Raw genomic sequence first — 22,389 nt, forward strand, 5'->3', positions numbered from 1 at the left:
GAATGCCAAATGACTCCCAGTGCATGACATGAATCAAACAATGAACTAACAATGAATGCCAAACGACTCCCAGTGCATGACATGAATCAAACAATGAACTAACAATGAATGCCAAACGACTCCCAGTGCATGACATGAATCAAACAATGAACTAACAATGAATGCCAAATGACTCCCAGTGCATGACATGAATCAAACAATGAACGCCAAATGACTCCCAGTGCATGATATGAATCAAACAATGAACTGAAATGAACGCCAAATGACTCCCAGTGCATGACATGAATCAAACCAATGAACTGAAATTAAACGCCAAATGCAATTCCATTCAAATTTGCAAGTTTAGCACTGAGCAATTTAGAAGACCAATACCAAATCAATAACCTTTAATGGACTTTTGACAGATACCCAATACATGTTTCATCCTGGCGCTGGACAAACACATGTTCGTATCAGGGGTCCCGAGTGGCACAGCGCTCTAGTTAAATAAAGGTTCAATAAAATGTTTCATTAAATCACAAAAGTGCCACAGATGCACTAGGTTACTCCTTCCAGGAAGAGAGAATCGACACTGGACCTTGGTAACAGTGAGTAAAGTGGTGACCTCACGTGCAGTGGGGTGCAAACCAGACAAAGGAAGAGCTGTTGTTGTTGTGGTGGTGGGGATGGGAGTGGAGGGAGGAGGACGGAGGGCAGGGTCATCAGCATTGAGGTCCAGTCATTCCACCTATAGGCCCCTTTCTGATCAGACTTACTAACGTAGTTATACTGAGGTCAGACACTATGTGGCACCAAAATATGGACACAAAAAGTTGAAGAATCAAATCCAGGGATATGTATATGGACACAGATGGCCACAGAAAGTGAAGAATCAAATCCAGGGATATGTATATGGACACAGATGGCCACAGAAAGTGAAGAATCAAATCCAGGGATATGTATATGGACACAGATGGCCACAGAAAAAAAGCACTGTCCCTGATCAGTTGAACATTATGTGGGTCGCGTCATGAATTTGCTCAAAACAGTCTTTCACGTTCTGACGACTCACACATCTCTTTCTTTATTTTTCCTATAGTTGAGAAACAAAAGAGGGACAACTGTCCTAGCAGAGATAGTTAGGGCCACTTGGCATACAGAAGTGCCTATCTAGTTAGGGCCCCTGGTAAACAGAAGGGCCTCTCTAGTTAGGGCCCTTGGCAAACAGAAGGGCCTCTCTAGTTAGGGCCCCTGCTAATCCCACCTCTGCAGGCGCAGATTAATCTGTGATTCTGGGCGTCGTCCTGATGAGTGGACAGCGTCATTTAATCTTGTTAGACACTGGCTGAGGTGAACTTTCCACCTGCGTGTGCGTGCCCTTGTGGCCCCCACACTCCGACCCCGACCCCGCTCCCGTCTAACCCTAATCCCTCGTTCTCTCTCTTTCCCCTCTTTCTTTCTCCTCTACGACGACTCTCAAGCATAGTCCCCCTCTTTCTTCTCCTTTGTCTCCGTTCCTCTGACTGCAGAAGGGATCTGTCAGCCAGACTAAGCATACAAACACAAGAGCTGTTTAACTCAGCAGCTGGTCGGTGGTGTCTAGGTTTGAGGGAAGGATTTAGGGGTCAGGGTCTGGATGGGTTTAAAAATTCAGAGTTGCTTTGGCTGACCGCACAGACATCACATTTAGGGATGTATGTCAACACAGATCTGTGAGCATGGACAAATGTGACAGTTCTTTTGGTTCACAAATAATATCATTTTGACTATGGCAATGAGGACCCATCCAGGTGGATGCTACACATTGGTGATGAATGTGATTGAGTTTCACTTATACAATGAAGAGCGCTTCCATCCAATCAACTATTGTCATTACAGTATTATTCCCCAAAATGAGACTTAAAGAATGAAATGGTCTTTAGACAGAAGGATAGGGCGGGGAATCAGACAAGGGTGAAGATGAAATACAATGTCAAATGCAGGTTTGGTGTTAGGGGCTGGTATGGCTGAAGTTAAGTTCAGGTTTGATGTTTAATGTTTGGGATAGCTATCTGACCATGCATGTTGTGCTGAAGGTTTGGGCGGATGGGGAGAGAGAGGACTGTCATAGGAAGAATGACCTTTCTATAGTGTAGAGAGAAAATAGACCACTACTGCTCTCTGCTGGCCAAGCAACTCTGTTAAACAATAAGGATCTGTCCTCTGCTGGCCTAGCAACTCTGTTACACAATAAGGATCTGTCCTCTGCTGGCCAAGCAACTCTGTTACACAATAAGGATCTGTCCTCTGCAGGCCAAGCAACTCTGTTACACAATAAGGATCTGCCCTCTGCTGGCCAAGCAACTCTGTTACACAATAAGGATCTGTCCTCTGCTGGCCAAGCAACTCTGTTACACAATAAGGATCTGCCCTCTGCTGGCCAAGCAACTCTGTTACACAATAAGGATCTGTCCTCTGCTGGCCTAGCAACTCTGTTACACAATAAGGATCTGTCCTCTGCTGGCCAAGCAACTCTGTTACACAATAAGGATCTGTCCTCTGCTGGCCTAGCAACTCTGTTACACAATAAGGATCTGAATATTGTTGATAAATGCAGGAACATTTAGGGTTTGGCCTACTGGCAAGTAACCAAAAAGCATAAATGTATCCACTGATTCCTAATTGGCTGACTGATTCATCAATCGTCCCCTCCTCAGTGTAAGCATTCTGTCTCCCATGGCATCACCCAGGTGGGTGTTACACTTTGGCAGTAGATAACATAAATATCCTACTGAATTACCCAAACCTGACTGTAAACATGAGGAGGACTGGCCACCTCTCAGAGCCTGGTTCCTCTCTAGGTTTCTTCCCAGGTTTCTGCCATCCAGGGAGTTCTTCCTAGCCACTGGGCATTGCTTGCTCTTTGAAGATTCAGGCTGGGTTTCTGTAAAGCACTTTGTGACAACTGCTGATGTAAAATGGGCTTCATCAAATAAATTAAATTGAGAGCATGTTGCTGTTCCAACTCACCACACAGAAGAGAGTACCAGAGCCTGGTACTGCCCTATAGTAGAGTATATAATAACTCACCACCCAGAAGAGAGTGCCAGAGCCTGGTACTGCCCTATAGTAGAGTATATAATAACTCACCACCCAGAAGAGAGTGCCAGAGCCTGGTACTGCCTTATAGTAGAGTATATAATAATATAATAACTCACCACCCAGAAGAGAGTGTCAGAGCCTGGTACTGCCTTATAGTAGAGTATATTATAACTCACCACCCAGAAGAGAGTGTCAGAGCCTGGTACTGCCCTATAGTAGAGTATATAATAATATAAGAACTCACCACCCAGAAGAGAGTGTCAGAGCCTGGTACTGCCCTATAGTAGAGTATATAATAACTCACCACCCAGAAGAGAGTGTCAGAGCCTGGTACTGCCCTATAGTAGAGTATATAATAACTCACCACCCAGAAGAGAGTGCCAGAGTCTGGTACTGCCCTATAGTAGAGTATATAATCACTCACCGCCCAGAAGAGAGTGTCAGAGCCTGGTACTGCCCTATAGTAGAGTATATAATAATATAAGAACTCACCACCCAGAAGAGAGTGCCATATGCCAGAGCCTGGTACTGCCCTATAGTAGAGTATATAATAATATAATAACTCACTACCCAGAAGAGAGTGTCAGAGCCTGGTACTGCCCTATAGTAGAGTTTATAATAATATAATAACTCACTACCCAGAAGAGAGTGTCAGAGCCTGGTACTTCCCTATAGTATAGTATATAATAACTCACAACCCAGAAGAGAGTGTCAGAGCCTGGTACTGCCCTATAGTAGAGTATATAATAACTCGCAACCCAGAAGAGAGTGTCAGAGCCTGGTACTGCCCTATAGTAGAGTATATAATAATATAATAACTCACAACCCAGAAGAGAGTGTCAGAGCCTGGTACTTCCCTATAGTATAGTATATAATAACTCACAACCCAGAAGAGAGTGTCAGAGCCTGGTACTGCCCTATAGTAGAGTATATAATAACTCGCAACCCAGAAGAGAGTGTCAGAGCCTGGTACTGCCCTATAGTAGAGTATATAATAATATAATAACTCACCACCCAGAAGAGAGTGTCAGAGCCTGGTACTGCCCTATAGTAGAGTATATAATAACTCGCCACCCAGAAGAGAGTGCCAGAGCCTGGTACTGCCCTATAGTAGAGTATATACAGTGCCTTGCGAAAGTATTCGGCCCCCTTGAACTTTGCGACCTTTTGCCACATTTCAGGCTTCAAACATAATGATATAAAACTGTATTTTTTTGTGAAGAATCAACAACAAGTGGGACACAATCATGAAGTGGAACGACATTTATTGGATATTTCAAACTTTTTTAACAAATCAAAAACTGAAAAATTGGGTGTGCAAAATTATTCAGCCCCTTTACTTTCAGTGCAGCAAACTCTCTCCAGAAGTTCAGTGAGGATCTCTGAATGATCCAATGTTGACCTAAATGACTAATGATGATAAATACAATCCACCTGTGTGTAATCAAGTCTCCGTATAAATGCACCTGCACTGTGATAGTCTCAGAGATCCGTTAAAAGCGCAGAGAGCATCATGAAGAACAAGGAACACACCAGGCAGGTCCGAGATACTGTTGTAAAGCCGGATTTGGATACAAAAAGATTTCCCAAGCTTTAAACATCCCAAGGAGCACTGTGCAAGCGATAATATTGAAATGGAAGGAGTATCAGACCACTGCAAATCTACCAAGACCTGGCCGTCCCTCTAAACTTTCAGCTCATACAAGGAGAAGACTGATCAGAGATGCAGCCAAGAGGCCCATGATCACTCTGGATGAACTGCAGAGATCTACAGCTGAGGTGGGAGACTCTGTCCATAGGACAACAATCAGTCGTATATTGCACAAATCTGGCCTATATGGAAGAGTGGCAAGAAGAAAGCCATTTCTTAAAGATATCCATAAAAAGTGTAGTTTAAAGTTTGCCACAAGCCACCTGGGAGACACACCAAACATGTGGAAGAAGGTGCTCTGGTCAGATGAAACCAAAATTGAACTTTTGGCAACAATGCAAAACGTTATGTTTGGCGTAAAAGCAACACAGCTGAACACACCATCCCCACTGTCAAACATGGTGGTGGCAGCATCATGGTTTGGGCCTGCTTTTCTTCAGCAGGGACAGGGAAGATGGTTAAAATTGATGGGAAGATGGAGCCAAATACAGGACCATTCTGGAAGAAAACCTGATGGAGTCTGCAAAAGACCTGAGACTGGGACGGAGATTTGTCTTCCAACAAGACAATGATCCAAAACATAAAGCAAAATCTACAATAGAATGGTTCAAAAATAAACATATCCAGGTGTTAGAATGGCCAAGTCAAAGTCCAGACCTGAATCCAATCGAGAATCTGTGGAAAGAACTGAAAACTGCTGTTCACAAATGTTCTCCATCCAACCTCACTGAGCTCGAGCTGTTTTGCAAGGAGGAATGGGAAAAAAATTCAGTCTCTCGATGTGCAAAACTGATAGAGACATACCCCAAGCGACTTACAGCTGTCATCGCAGCAAAAGGTGGTGCTACAAAGTATTAACTTAAGGGGGCTGAATAATTTTGCACGCCCAATTTTTCAGTTTTTGATTTGTTAAAAAAGTTTGAAATATCCAATAAATGTCGTTCCACTTCATGATTGTGTCCCACTTGTTGCTGATTCTTCACAAAAAAATACAGTTTTATATCTTTATGTTTGAAGCCTGAAATGTGGCAAAAGGTCGCAAAGTTCAAGGGGGCCGAATACTTTCGCAAGGCACTGTAATAACTCACCACCCAGAAGAGAGTGTCAGAGCCTGGTACTGCCCTATAGTAGAGTATATAATAACTCACCACCCAGAAGAGAGTGTCAGAGCCTGGTACTGCCCTATAGTAGAGTATATAATAATATAATAACTCACCACCCAGAAGAGAGTGTCAGAGCCTGGTACTGCCCTATAGTAGAGTATATAATAATATAATAACTCACCACCCAGAAGAGAGTGTCAGAGCCTGGTACTGCCCTATAGTAGAGTATATAATAATATAAGAACTCACCACCCAGAAGAGAGTGTCAGAGCCTGGTACTGCCCTATAGTAGAGTATATAATAATATAATAACTCACCACCCAGAAGAGAGTGTCAGAGCCTGGTACTGCCCTATAGTAGAGTATATAATAACTCACCACCCAGAAGAGAGTGCCAGAGCCTGGTACTGCCCTATAGTAGAGTATATAATAACTCACCACCCAGAAGAGAGTGTCAGAGCCTGGTACTGCCTTATAGTAGAGTATATAATAATATAATAACTCACCACCCAGAAGAGTGTCAGAGCCTGGTACTGCCCTATAGTAGAGTATATAATAACTCACCACCCAGAAGAGAGTGTCAGAGCCTGGTACTGCCCTATAATAGAGTATATAATAACTCATCACCCAGAAGAGAGTGTCAGAGCCTGGTACTGCCCTATAGTAGAGTATATAATAACTCACCACCCAGAAGAGAGTGTCAGAGCCTGGTACTGCCCTATAGTAGAGTATATAATAACTCACCACCCAGAAGAGAGTGCCAGAGCCTGGTACTGCCCTATAGTAGAGTATATAATAACTCATCACCCAGAAGAGAGTGCCAGAGCCTGGTACTGCCCTATAGTAGAGTATATAATAATATAATAACTCACCACCCAGAAGAGAGTGTCAGAGCCTGGTACTGCCCTATAGTAGAGTATATAATAACTCACCACCCAGAAGAGAGTGCCAGAGTCTGGTACTGCCCTATAGTAGAGTATATAATAACTCACCACCCAGAAGAGAGTGCCAGAGCCTGGTACTGCCCTATAATAGAGTATATAATAACTCACCACCCAGAAGAGAGTGCCAGAGCCTGGTACTGCCCTATAGTAGAGTATATAATAACTCACCACCCAGAAGAGAGTGTCAGAGCCTGGTACTGCCTTATAGTAGAGTATATAATAACTCACCACCCAGAAGAGAGTGTCAGAGCCTGGTACTGCCCTATAGTAGAGTATATAATAATATAATAACTCACCACCCAGAAGAGAGTGTCAGAGCCTGGTATTGCCCTATAGTAGAGTATATAATAACTCACCACCCAGAAGAGAGTGCCAGAGCCTGGTACTGCCCTATAGTAGAGTATATAATAACTCACCACCCAGAAGAGAGTGCCAGAGCCTGGTACTGCCCTATAGTAGAGTATATAATAACTCACCACCCAGAAGAGAGTGCCAGAGCCTGGTACTGCCCTATAGTAGAGTATATAATAACTCACCACCCAGAAGAGAGTGCCAGAGCCTGGTACTGCCCTATAGTAGAGTATATAATAACTCACCACCCAGAAGAGAGTGCCAGAGCCTGGTACTGCCTTATAGTAGAGTATATAATAACTCACCACCCAGAAGAGAGTGCCAGAGCCTGGTACTGCCCTATAGTAGAGTATATAATAACTCACCACACAGAAGAGAGTGTCAGAGTCTGGTACTGCCCTATAGTAGAGTATATAATAATATAATAACTCACCACCCAGAAGAGAGTGTCAGAGCCTGGTACTGCCCTATAGTAGAGTATATAATAACTCAACTCACCACCCAGAAGAGAGTGCCAGAGCCTGGTACTGCCCTATAGTAGAGTATATGATAACTCACCACCCAGAAGAGAGTGTCAGAGCCTGGTACTGCCCTATAGTAGAGTATATAATAATATAATAACTCACCACCCAGAAGAGAGTGTCAGAGCCTGGTACTGCCCTATAGTAGAGTATATAATAACTCAACTCACCACCCAGCAGAGAGTGCCAGAGCCTGGTACTGCCCTATAGTAGAGTATATAATAATATAAGAACTCACCACCCAGAAGAGAGTGCCAGAGCCTGGTACTGCCCTATAGTAGAGTATATAATAACTCACCACCCAGAAGAGAGTGTCAGAGCCTGGTACTGCCCTATAGTAGAGTATATAATAATATAAGAACTCACCACCCAGAAGAGAGTGTCAGAGCCTGGTACTGCCCTATAGTAGAGTATATAATAATATAAGAACTCACCACCCAGAAGAGAGTGCCATGTGCCAGAGCCTGGTACTGCCCTATAGTAGAGAGCACACTGAGGATTAGACAGGCGAGCACGATGAGGAACCTGCAGGACAGAACAATAATCAAATCACTTTATGTAAGACGTGGAGAGGTATATAAAACAACGCAGAGTATGTGGGAAATGATTGAAAGCAGTGAAGAGAATACACAGACGCCCCCAAAAGTTACATATTGGAGCTTTAAAGCTGAGAACTATGATTTAAAACACTCATGGTTTTAACCCACTTTAATCTCAGAACTATGATTTAAAACAATCAGGGTGTTAACCCACTTTAATCTGAGAACTATGATTTATAACACTCATGGAGTTAACCCACTTTAATCTGAGAACTATGATTTAAAACAATCAGGGTGTTAACCCACTTTAATCTGAGAACTATGATTTAAAACAATCAGGGTGTTAACCCACTTTAATCTCAGAACTATGATTTAAAACAATCAGGGTGTTAACCCACTTTAATCTCAGAACTATGATTTAAAACAATCAGGGTGTTAACCCACTTTAATCTGAGAACTATGATTTAAAACAATCAGGGTGTTAACCCACTTTAATCTCAGAACTATGATTTAAAACAATCAGGGTGTTAACCCACTTTAATCTGAGAACTATGATTTAAAACACTCAGGGTGTTAACCCACTTTAATCTGAGAACTATAATTTAAAACACTCATGGTGTTAACCCACTTTAATCTGAGAACTATGATTTAAAACACTCAGGGTGTTAACCCACTTTAATCTGAGAACTATGATTTAAAACAATCAGGGTGTTAACCCACTTTAATCTGAGAACTATGACTTAAAACACTCAAGGTGTTAACCCACTAATCTGAGAACTATGATTTAAAACACTCAGGGTGTTAACCCACTTTAATCTGAGAACTATGATTTAAAACACTCAGGGTGTTAACCCACTTTGAGTGGTTTTTTTCTCAGTCATAAACCAACATAATGTACAGTATCTATCCTTCATGAGCCACTAGGTGTGTTTGACTGTAGAGTCAGTTTCTCTGTGCGTGCCGTGCAGTGTGCTAACAGGGTAGAGCCGTGGGCCTGTAGCCAGGAGAGTAGCTACCTCAGCTGAACTCAGGCCTCAACTGACGTGGACTCTGACGTTACTGTACTTCAACACAGCCTCACAGTAGATGGTGTTCCAAAGATATGTCACCAGATCAAACACACCTACTTCACACCAAACATAACGACATTCTACACACACACACACACAAACAAATAGACAAATACACATCCACACATTCTAATATCACTATCGTGCCAACCCCTGACATTCTGAAAGGACAACAACATCCTGTCATTCTCTTTGATCTCAAGGTCATACGTTATTTTTCCAACTGAACCAACAATCAGACCACTGAGTCCTCAAGAGATAAAATGCTTTTCTTTGTACAAGATAAGGCTATAAGCTGCTACAACACTACTGAGCCAGACACAATGCAGATGACGTTGTAAATGCCAATTTCCACCCCTTGACAAGTTGACTTTCCCTCAGTCAATGGGAATCCTATTGAGATGATATCCAGCAGTTTGTGTAGGTCTACACCAGTGGCCAGATAGTAATGATAGACCTACCGTATGAACCTATAGCAAAACTACAGATGTAGGATCTTAATTTGAGCCAGTTTGCTACAGCAGGAAAATAATCCTGCAGCAACAGGAAATGTGAATTATTATGTGGATTACAATTAATGGACATTTTTGTCGGGGTTGATACATTTTTCATTAGGGCAAATCAAGTCTGAAATTTCTAAGTGGAAATTACAAACTTTAGAAGCCTTTTTAAAACTCAAATACACTACTGGTTTGCATTTCCTGCAGTGCAGGAAACTTATCTACAACAAAAGAGTTATCAAATTAAGGTCCTACATCTGTAGGGAGAGGGGTTGCTGTTTTGTTTGCGGTTAGTGTTTGTTCCATTGAGGCCCTTATCCCCTTATGTCTGGTGTGCTTACTGATGACTGGTCTGGAATCCAACCACCTCACCACCACACATAGAACAGAGAAGAAGAAGGATCCACTGTGAAGCAGCCAGTAGAACAGAGAAGAAGAGGGATCCACTGTGCAGCAGCCAGTAGAACAGAGAAGAAGAGGGATCCACTGTGCAGCAGCCAGTAAAACAGAGAAGAAGAGGGATCCACTGTGAAGCAGCCAGTAAAACAGAGAAGAAGAGGGATCCACTGTGCAGCAGACAGTAGAACAGAGAAGAAGAGGGATCCACTGTGCAGCAGCCAGTAGAACAGAGAAGAAGAGGGATCCACTGTGAAGCAGCCAGTAGAACAGAGAAGAAGAGGGATCCACTGTGAAGCAGCCAGTAAAACAGAGAAGAAGAGGGATCCACTGTGCAGCAGCCAGTAGAACAGAGAAGAAGAGGGATCCACTGTGCAGCAGCCAGTAAAACAGAGAAGAAGAGGGATCCACTGTGAAGCAGCCAGTAGAACAGAGAAGAAGAGGGATCCACTGTGAAGCAGCCAGTAGAACAGAGAAGAAGAGGGATCCACTGTGAAGCAGCCAGTAGAACAGAGAAGAAGAGGGATCCACTGTGAAGCAGCCAGTAGAACAGAGAAGAAGAGGGATCCACTGTGAAGCAGCCAGTAGAACAGAGAAGAAGAGGGATCCACTGTGAAGCAGCCAGTAGAACAGAGAAGAAGAGGGGTCCACTGTGAAGCAGCCAGTAGAACAGAGAAGAGGGATCCACTGTGAAGCAGCCAGTAAAACAGAGAAGAAGAGGGATCCACTGTGAAGCAGACAGTAGAACAGAGAAGAAGAGGGATCCACTGTCCAGAACAGACTATGGGAGAGACACAGTACTACATGGAGCCATGGCTACATGGAACTCTATTCCACATCAGGTAATTGATGCAAGTAGAATCATTTAAAAAACAGATAGAACCTTATGGAATAGCTGGGACTGTAAAGACACACACATGCTAACACAAGCACTCTACACACACGAACACATGGATGTTGTATTGTAGATATGTGGTAGTAGAGTAGTGGCCTGAGGGCACACACAATGCATTGTGAAAAGTGTTAAGAAATGTAATATTTGTAATTGTATATAACTGCCTTAATGTTGCTGGACCCCAGGCAGGAACTTGGCAGGAACTAATGGGGATCCATAATAAACCCCAGGAAGAGTAGCTGCTGCCTTGGCAGGAACTAATGGGGATCCATAATAAACCCCAGGAAGAGTAGCTCCTGCCTTGACGGAACTAATGGGGATCCATAATAAACCCCAGGAAGAGTAGCTGCTGCCTTGGCAGGAACTAATGGGGATCCATAATAAACCCCAGGAAGAGTAGCTCCTGCCTTGACGGAACTAATGGGGATCCATAATAACCCCCAGGAAGAGTAGCTGCTGCCTTGACAGGAACTAATGGGGATCCATAATAAACCCCAGGAAGAGTAGCTGCTGCCTTGGCAGGAACTAATGGGGATCCATAATAAACCCCAGGAAGAGTAGCTGCTGCCTTGGCAGGAACTAATGGGGATCCATAATAAACCCCAGGAAGAGTAGCTGCTGCCTTGGCAGGAACTAATGGGCGTCCATAATAACCCCCAGAAAGAGTAGCTGCTGCCTTGGCAGGAACTAATGGGGATCCATAATAAACCCCAGGAAGAGTAGCTGCTGCCTTGGCAGGAACTAATGGGCGTCCATAATAAACCCCAGGAAGAGTAGCTGCTGCCTTGGCAGGAACTAATGGGGATCCATAATAAACCCCAGGAAGAGTAGCTGCTGCCTTGGCAGAAACTAATGGGGATCCTTAATAAATACAAATGTGGGCCCTATTGAGCTCTACACAATACTGTAAGCATCACGTCTCCAAGCTCCATGTATTATTGATGGGCAGGATCTCTTCCAGTCTACTGCGTCTGCAGGGGGTAGCAGGACTGAGCAGAAAGGGGTAGACAGCAGCACTGTGTACAGGTAATCACATCATGAGGTTTTACTATCAGGCACTAGAACACATCTAAGGCAGGTTGACTTGTGACGTCATAGGCGGCTGGCTTGTGGAGCGAAGGGACAAGGTGATAGTTTCACGTGGCAGTGTCACTGTGTAGGGTCTCAGTCTCCCTGTTATGTAGCTCAATCATTGTGAACGTCATGATCTCAGGATCTGAAAGTAAATGTAGGTATCCAACAGAATGTTGCCATGTCATTATCAATGGAAGCATTGTAAACAGCATACAGTAAGTAGCACAAGCACATAGCTTGAGGCAACATGCCAACACTACAGAGGTCATGGTGTAACGGAACTATTCAACCATGCAAACACACACACACACACACACACACACACACACACACACACACACACACACACACACACACTCTCTCTCTCTCTCTTGTGGGGGAGGTCCTGCAGTCCTGATAGCACTCTGTCTGGAGCGCTCACTCTGGGTCAGTGATAAGCCAATGTTCATTCCTGCCTCCCACTCTTATAGTTACACAACAATGAAATAACATTAACATTACATTTGAGTTATTCAGCAGACGCTAGTACCCAGAGTGACTTAAAGTTGGTGCATTCATCTCAAGGTAGCTAGGTGAGACAACCACATATAACAGTTATAAACCAGGTTTCCATCCAACCTTTTCATGTAAGTAAAGTACATTTCGGATTTTAAAACAATTAAAGTAATTCCAGGAATGACATGGAAACAGAAAACAATTATGTATACTTTCCAAAAGTTAACAAGAACAAAAAAAATAGACAAGGTGGGATCTTTTTTGTGTCGGTAAAATTAATTATTATGCGAGAAATTTCATTGGAAACGCTTTTATGTGCAAATATTGATATAATAACCATAATATCAACGTAAACTTTGAGTCACACGATAACCTGTTGTGTGGTCCTCCCACTACGACTCGTCGGGAAAACAGGCAGTGTATTAGGCTACAGATGAAATACATTAGGAAAAACATTCACAGGTTGGTGAAAGTGCAAGGTGATGAGTTTGATGCTCCAAAAATAAAAAAGGTCTTATTCTGATGACATGATCATCGATGCTTAGCTGCCATTTGACAAATACAAATAATCTTGCTCTTTTGTCTATAATAATCTCATCGTGTACTGTCGGATATGCGTATCTGCGCGCTGTTGGCTAGAGCACACCGTGCCAATACTAGAGTGGGCACAGTCTCTACATAACGCAACATTTTGTTGTGAGAAAACTATAACAGTTGAAAATGCGATGGAAATCAATGTCATTTTATTTTTTTATTCCGTACATGGAATTTAACCGCGAAAGGGTATGTTTATGTGCGTCGTCACGCACAGCCTTTTTATCTGACACAAGTCAATTTGATGGAAACACATGTGTGGGTGGGAAAATTAGGGTTTTAGAATAGTCGCATGAAAAACTGTCGCCAATTGGATGGACACCTAGCTATAGTAAATACTTCCCTCGTTAAAGCAGCTATCAGTAAAGCCAGTGGTAGTAAGAAAAGACACGTGTTTAGTGTAAAAAAGTAAAGGGTTTACCTTGCACCCTCATTGGAACGCTAGACATTACCTTTGTTAAGATGGTTTTGGCTTTGTAAAGTTACTTAGAAAGTCAGAACCCAACTGTCCAGACTCTTAACATCTGATATGTCACAATTAGGACAGTGCTGTGATTGGCCTCCTAAACAGGTGAGGAAAATGCTGCCTAAATACAAATGAATCTATTAAGTAGTTATTTAGTAGGCAACATTTGCAGAAACAAGGGGGCATTTGTAGTGGTGGTCCATTGGTATCCAGTGCTAACAGGTCTATCTCTGCCCTGATGCATCAGGACCATCTCTGCCCTGATGCATCGGGACCATCTCTGCCCTGATGCATCAGGACCATCTCTGCCCTGATGCATCAGGACCATCTCTGCCCTGATGCATCAGGACCATCTCTGCCCTGATGCATCAGGACCATCTCTGCCCTGATGCATCAGGACTATCTCTGCCCTGATGCATCAGGCTCACCCAAAGCAGCCAGCCTGCATCAGGCATCCCCCATCCCTCACCAGCAGGTCATGGAGTGGCAGTATCAGGCTACTGCTCTCTAAGCAGCCAGCCTGCCAAGTTTAGCTGCCTGCTATCAACTCCAGTGAGAGGAGATACTGAGCACTGGGGGTTGGTCTTCAGACTGAACATTCCTCAGCCAGAGATCAGGCCCCCGAAACACTAACAGTATGCCCACGTCCCTGGACAACATTCTATGATATAGGGCTGGTTTCCCCTGGGCAACATGATGATATAGGGCTGGTTTCCTCAGGACACCATGATGATATAGGGCTAGTTTCCCCTGGACAACATGATGATATAGAGTATTTTTAGACCAGTCATAGGCTTAATATGTGTCCAGGAAACCAGACCATGGAGATTGGCAGAAATGCCACGTTCAGACAAAACGGTCAATACTACATAATAGCAGTCTGACGCCAGTGCCCCGATGTTGTTCATTAAATACTGAAGGGAGTTTGTTCAGCTGTATACGTCTACATATAGCCTCAATTTTATAGCATATAGTGTAATTCAGTAACATAATTGTACCGTTAATCACGTGTAAAGTATTGTGTTAGGACTACTAGAAATAATCAAAAGGATAGCCTAGTGTCATGCCCTTGAACTGCTTTGAATCATTTGGCAAAACGCCCACAAAGCACTTGGCATGGTTGACAAATGCAAGTATTGTGTTATTTGTTATATCAACGTTATTCATTATAAACACTCACACCGAGAAGTGATACACGAAGCATTTCCACCCAGATGGTCTTTCCAGAAAGTTATAAGCGCGTCCTTGAATGTAAGCACGGCTGACGGTAACTTGACGAGTTGTGCTGTATACGGACATCCGGGGGTTCAGATTGAGCCCGGGTAGGTGAGACACCGACGGTCGAGTGACAGTTGTGTGAATGGTGATGCCCTCGGCGTCACACAGAAACCTGTTGTTAGAAATAAGCGCTCCAGGTTGTGAGGCTGACGCGGCTTGTGACATCTCAAACTCCGTCTGTTTTCTCCCATGTCCCGCCACCATCGAGGACCTCCGTATGTTATTCAGGACTTCATTCCTTTGGGTTGTCTTGTCTGGAGATGACATGCTGTTTGTTTTCTCATCAATGGGACGGACACACGCTTTAGTCTCCGCGTATTGCGGACTTGGTGGATAAATTAAGTGGGACAAAACAGAGCCTGCATGCGGTGCGCGAAAAAACAACAACAAAAATCGTACTAAAGCCGCTGCATTGCCTATTATAATAGCTTACATTGGTAGAGCAAGTATCCGACACATGTTAAATTACGGAAGAAATGTCCCTACCTGTTGCTGGACGGTTAGACTACTACTTATCATCAGTTGACTTACTTGTGCGTGCTTGTTTCGCGCTTGATCGCACAAAAAACGTGTTTAGTGTAAAAAAGGAAAGGGTTTACCTTGCACCCTCATTGGAACGCTAGACATTACCTTTGTTAAGATGGTTTTGGCTTTGTAAAGTTACTTAGAAAGTCAGAACCCAACTGTCCAGACTCTTAACATCTGATATGTCACAATTAGGACAGTGCTGTGATTGGCCTCCTAAACAGGTGAGGAAAATGCTGCCTAAATACAAATGAATCTATTAAGTAGTTATTTAGTAGGCAACATTTGCAGAAACAAGGGGGCATTTGTAGTGGTGGTCCATTGGTATCCAGTGCTAACAGGTCTATCTCTGCCCTGATGCATCAGGACCATCTCTGCCCTGATGCATCGGGACCATCTCTGCCCTGATGCATCAGGACCATCTCTGCCCTGATGCATCAGGACCATCTCTGCCCTGATGCATCAGGACCATCTCTGCCCTGATGCATCAGGACCATCTCTGCCCTGATGCATCAGGACCATCTCTGCCCTGATGCATCAGGACTATCTCTGCCCTGATGCATCAGGCTCACCCAAAGCAGCCAGCCTGCATCAGGCATCCCCCATCCCTCACCAGCAGGTCATGGAGTGGCAGTATCAGGCTACTGCTCTCTAAGCAGCCAGCCTGCCAAGTTTAGCTGCCTGCTATCAACTCCAGTGAGAGGAGATACTGAGCACTGGGGGTTGGTCTTCAGACTGAACATTCCTCAGCCAGAGATCAGGCCCCCGAAACACTAACAGTATGCCCACGTCCCTGGACAACATTCTATGATATAGGGCTGGTTTCCCCTGGGCAACATGATGATATAGGGCTGGTTTCCTCAGGACACCATGATGATATAGGGCTAGTTTCCCCTGGACAACATGATGATATAGGGCTGGTTTCCCCGGGGCAACATGATGATATAGGGCTGGTTTCCTCAGGACAACATGATGATATAGGGCTGGTTTCCCCTGGACAACATGATGATATAGGGCTGGTTTCCCCTGGACAACATGATGATATAGGGCTGGTTTCCCCTGGACTAAAAAGTCTGCTAAACTGAGAATCTCCATTGAAATATAGAGTATTTTTAGACCAGTCATAGGCTTAATATGTGTCCAGGAAACCAGACCATGGAGATTGGCAGAAATGCCACGTTCAGACAAAACGGTCAATACTACATAATAGCAGTCTGACGCCAGTGCCCCGATGTTGTTCATTAAATACTGAAGGGAGTTTGTTCAGCTGTATACGTCTACATATAGCCTCAATTTTATAGCATATAGTGTAATTCAGTAACATAATTGTACCGTTAATCACGTGTAAAGTATTGTGTTAGGACTACTAGAAATAATCAAAAGGATAGCCTAGTGTCATGCCCTTGAACTGCTTTGAATCATTTGGCAAAACGCCCACAAAGCACTTGGCATGGTTGACAAATGCAAGTATTGTGTTATTTGTTATATCAACGTTATTCATTATAAACACTCACACCGAGAAGTGATACACGAAGCATTTCCACCCAGATGGTCTTTCCAGAAAGTTATAAGCGCGTCCTTGAATGTAAGCACGGCTGACGGTAACTTGACGAGTTGTGCTGTATACGGACATCCGGGGGTTCAGATTGAGCCCGGGTAGGTGAGACACCGACGGTCGAGTGACAGTTGTGTGAATGGTGATGCCCTCGGCGTCACACAGAAACCTGTTGTTAGAAATAAGCGCTCCAGGTTGTGAGGCTGACGCGGCTTGTGACATCTCAAACTCCGTCTGTTTTCTCCCATGTCCCGCCACCATCGAGGACCTCCGTATGTTATTCAGGACTTCATTCCTTTGGGTTGTCTTGTCTGGAGATGACATGCTGTTTGTTTTCTCATCAATGGGACGGACACACGCTTTAGTCTCCGCGTATTGCGGACTTGGTGGATAAATTAAGTGGGACAAAACAGAGCCTGCATGCGGTGCGCGAAAAAACAACAACAAAAATCGTACTAAAGCCGCTGCATTGCCTATTATAATAGCTTACATTGGTAGAGCAAGTATCCGACACATGTTAAATTACGGAAGAAATGTCCCTACCTGTTGCTGGACGGTTAGACTACTACTTATCATCAGTTGACTTACTTGTGCGTGCTTGTTTCGCGCTTGATCGCACAAAAAACGTGTTTAGTGTAAAAAAGGAAAGGGTTTACCTTGCACCCTCATTGGAACGCTAGACATTACCTTTGTTAAGATGGTTTTGGCTTTGTAAAGTTACTTAGAAAGTCAGAACCCAACTGTCCAGACTCTTAACATCTGATATGTCACAATTAGGACAGTGCTGTGATTGGCCTCCTAAACAGGTGAGGAAAATGCTGCCTAAATACAAATGAATCTATTAAGTAGTTATTTAGTAGGCAACATTTGCAGAAACAAGGGGGCATTTGTAGTGGTGGTCCATTGGTATCCAGTGCTAACAGGTCTATCTCTGCCCTGATGCATCAGGACCATCTCTGCCCTGATGCATCGGGACCATCTCTGCCCTGATGCATCAGGACCATCTCTGCCCTGATGCATCAGGACCATCTCTGCCCTGATGCATCAGGACCATCTCTGCCCTGATGCATCAGGACCATCTCTGCCCTGATGCATCAGGACCATCTCTGCCCTGATGCATCAGGACTATCTCTGCCCTGATGCATCAGGCTCACCCAAAGCAGCCAGCCTGCATCAGGCATCCCCCATCCCTCACCAGCAGGTCATGGAGTGGCAGTATCAGGCTACTGCTCTCTAAGCAGCCAGCCTGCCAAGTTTAGCTGCCTGCTATCAACTCCAGTGAGAGGAGATACTGAGCACTGGGGGTTGGTCTTCAGACTGAACATTCCTCAGCCAGAGATCAGGCCCCCGAAACACTAACAGTATGCCCACGTCCCTGGACAACATTCTATGATATAGGGCTGGTTTCCCCTGGGCAACATGATGATATAGGGCTGGTTTCCTCAGGACACCATGATGATATAGGGCTAGTTTCCCCTGGACAACATGATGATATAGGGCTGGTTTCCCCGGGGCAACATGATGATATAGGGCTGGTTTCCTCAGGACAACATGATGATATAGGGCTGGTTTCCCCTGGACAACATGATGATATAGGGCTGGTTTCCCCTGGACAACATGATGATATAGGGCTGGTTTCCCCTGGACTAAAAAGTCTGCTAAACTGAGAATCTCCATTGAAATATAGAGTATTTTTAGACCAGTCATAGGCTTAATATGTGTCCAGGAAACCAGACCATGGAGATTGGCAGAAATGCCACGTTCAGACAAAACGGTCAATACTACATAATAGCAGTCTGACGCCAGTGCCCCGATGTTGTTCATTAAATACTGAAGGGAGTTTGTTCAGCTGTATACGTCTACATATAGCCTCAATTTTATAGCATATAGTGTAATTCAGTAACATAATTGTACCGTTAATCACGTGTAAAGTATTGTGTTAGGACTACTAGAAATAATCAAAAGGATAGCCTAGTGTCATGCCCTTGAACTGCTTTGAATCATTTGGCAAAACGCCCACAAAGCACTTGGCATGGTTGACAAATGCAAGTATTGTGTTATTTGTTATATCAACGTTATTCATTATAAACACTCACACCGAGAAGTGATACACGAAGCATTTCCACCCAGATGGTCTTTCCAGAAAGTTATAAGCGCGTCCTTGAATGTAAGCACGGCTGACGGTAACTTGACGAGTTGTGCTGTATACGGACATCCGGGGGTTCAGATTGAGCCCGGGTAGGTGAGACACCGACGGTCGAGTGACAGTTGTGTGAATGGTGATGCCCTCGGCGTCACACAGAAACCTGTTGTTAGAAATAAGCGCTCCAGGTTGTGAGGCTGACGCGGCTTGTGACATCTCAAACTCCGTCTGTTTTCTCCCATGTCCCGCCACCATCGAGGACCTCCGTATGTTATTCAGGACTTCATTCCTTTGGGTTGTCTTGTCTGGAGATGACATGCTGTTTGTTTTCTCATCAATGGGACGGACACACGCTTTAGTCTCCGCGTATTGCGGACTTGGTGGATAAATTAAGTGGGACAAAACAGAGCCTGCATGCGGTGCGCGAAAAAACAACAACAAAAATCGTACTAAAGCCGCTGCATTGCCTATTATAATAGCTTACATTGGTAGAGCAAGTATCCGACACATGTTAAATTACGGAAGAAATGTCCCTACCTGTTGCTGGACGGTTAGACTACTACTTATCATCAGTTGACTTACTTGTGCGTGCTTGTTTCGCGCTTGATCGCACAAAAGGGGAGGCAGTGCCCTCTGGGCAGCATTGAACAACAATAATTTGCAGCTGTGAGTGTTGAGTTGGTGAGTGTTGACCCCTCAAAACAGCATAGAACAACACTCTTTCTCGCTCGCTCTCCCCCTAGCTCGCTCGCTCTCCCCCTCTCTTGCTCTCTCCCCCTCTCTTTCATTATCTCTCTCTCTCCCCCTCTCTTTCGTTATCTCTCTCTCCCACCCTCTCTTTCTTTATCTCTCTCTCTCCCCCTCCCTCTTTCGTTATCTCTCTCTCTCCAACACGCTCTTCCCATCTCTTTACCAATTAACTCCACGAAAGCATACCATACCCTACTGGCAGTTTATGTGTCCTGTAATGGTAACATAAGTAACAATACCATGCTTGACTGTCTCTGTGTAAAGTTACAATGGGGAATTCATTTAAATGACCTTGACCATCCTTGATAGTGAACGAGGGACACTGGTTTGCTTGCCTTATACAAGAGTTTTAATTGAGAAAAATAATGTGGCGTTCTAGTGATAACAGATTCTGTTGTCAGGTACACATTAACCTACCTTACCTGATGACCTGAATGTGAGAGAGCTGAGCGATTAGTGCTTTTTAATATCGGTTCAGTTTCGGTTCGATTATTTAAAAAATAATTATGATTCGGTTTCGATCATTTTTTAAAAATATATTAAATGCACTACGCATTATGTTGGTTGAATGCTGTAACACATAATAAAACAAAGAATAAAAGTCCCATGATGGTTGTCACTGCCCATTACTGTTCATCACTTACTAACCATCATTTATTCACATTACGTTACCTTCATGAAATATGTTTTATTTCATGACTTTATTATTTCATTCCAAGACATCTCATCTCCGTAGAGCTGCTGCCTATTCTGTCTAACAAAATAACTATTTTATTAATTCTTCAAAGTACACCGAACAAAAATATAAACGCATCATGCAACAATTTCAAAGATTTTACTGAGTTACATATAAGGAAATCAGTCAATTTAAAAGGACTTCATCTATGGATTTTACATGACCAGGAATACAGATATGCATCTGTTGGTCACAGATACCTTTTAAAAAAAAGATAGGGGCGTGGATCAGAAAACCAGTCAGTATCTGGTGTGACCACAATTTGCCTCATGCAGCCCGACACATCTCCTTCACATATAGTTGATCAGGCTGTTGATTGTGGCATGTGGAATGTTGTCCCACTCCTTTCAATGGCTGTGCAAAATTGCTGGATATTGGCTGGAATTGGAACACGCTCTCGTACACGTTGATCCAGAGCATCCCAAACATGCTCAATGGGTGACATGTCTGGTGAGTATGCAGATCATGGAAGAACTGGGACATTTTCAGCTTCCAGGAATTATGGACAGATCCTTGCGACATGCATTATCTGCCCGGTACAGTTAATACCGGGATTCATCCGTAAAGAGCACAATTCCCCAGCGTGCCAATGGCCATCGAAGGTGAGCATTTGCCCATTGAAGTAGGATTATAACTCCAAACTGCAGTCAGATCAAGACCCTTGTGAGGACGACAAGCATGCAAATGAGCTTCCCTGAGACAGTTTCTGACAGTTTGTGCAGAAATTCTTCAGTTGTGCAAACCCACAGTTTCATCAGCTGTCCAGGTGGCTGGTCTCAGACGATCCCGCAGTTGAAGAAGCCGGATATGGAAGTCCTGGGCTGGCATAGTTACACGTGGTCTACGGTTGTGAGGCCGGTTGGACGTACTGCCACATTCTCTAAAACGATGTTGGAGGTGGCTTATGGAAGATAAATTAAAATGAAATTATCTGGCAACAGCTCTGGTGCACATTCCTGCAGTCAGTAAGCCAATTGCGTGCTTGTGTTGTGTGGCAAACTAATAGAGTGGCATTTTATTGTCTGCCGCACAAGGTGCACCTATGTAAAGATCATGCTGTTTAATCAGCTTCTTGATATGCCACACCTGTCAGGTGGATGGATTATCTTGGCAAAAGAGAAATGCTGACTAACAGGGATATACATATATATATTTTTTGCATATGCTTTTTGTGTGCATGGAAAACTTCTGAGATCTTTTATTTCAGCTCATGAAACATGGGACCAACACTTTACATGTTGCGTTTTAAATTTTTGTTCAGTGTAAATAAGGTATAATTTCATGATTGCTGAATACCAACTATCAATCAGAGTATGTGAGCGGAGTTGAACGGTTGCTCACCGCTCTTGCGCTTCAAATCCCCCCAAAAAACTGCCACCCCAAATTTGCTCCATACATTAAAATAACAGTTTAACCAAGACCCATCTATTGTTGTGACTACCTCGACCTACCATTTAACCAACACTCATCTATTGTTGTGACTTCCTGGACATACCATTTAACCAAGACCCATCTATTGTTGTGACTACCTGGACATACCATTTAACCAAGACCCATCTATTGTTGTGACTTCCTGGACATACCATTTAACCAACACCCATCTATTGTTGTGACTTCCTGGACATACCATTTAACCAACACCCATCTATTGTTGTGACTACCTGGACATACCATTTAACCAACACCCATCTATTATTGTGACTTCCTGGACATACCATTTAACCAACACCCATCTATTGTTGTG

At 43.8% G+C, this 22,389-nt stretch overlaps 1 protein-coding gene across 5 annotated transcripts in view; it reads right to left on the minus strand.

Annotated features, from left to right (window-relative positions):
* The window catches only part of kcnq1.1 (potassium voltage-gated channel subfamily Q member 1, tandem duplicate 1), a 50,133-nt gene extending 30,199 nt beyond the window's left edge, over nucleotides 1–19,934 (minus strand). For 3 of the 5 annotated variants that reach the window (XR_016492352.1, XM_090223090.1, XM_090223089.1), the window contains exons 1-2: nucleotides 14,839–15,475; nucleotides 8,064–8,154 (exon numbers count right to left, since the gene is read on the minus strand). Coding sequence is in view for 4 of the 5 variants with exons in the window: in XM_090223090.1 (XP_090079216.1) it covers nucleotides 8,064–8,154; nucleotides 14,839–15,203 (456 nt within the window). In the remaining variant the exon portion in view is untranslated. Of the gene's footprint in view, nucleotides 1–8,063; nucleotides 8,155–14,838; nucleotides 15,476–19,741 lie in introns of those variants that run through there. The other 2 variants (XM_090223092.1, XM_090223091.1) reach the window with 1 other exon arrangement.
* Nucleotides 19,935–22,389: the final 2,455 nt, after the last annotated feature.

The sequence above is a fragment of the Oncorhynchus mykiss genome, chromosome 26 (genome assembly GCF_057628025.1).
Source record: "Oncorhynchus mykiss isolate SJ-2025 chromosome 26, ASM5762802v1, whole genome shotgun sequence".
Classification (NCBI taxonomy): Eukaryota; Metazoa; Chordata; class Actinopteri; order Salmoniformes; family Salmonidae; genus Oncorhynchus; species Oncorhynchus mykiss.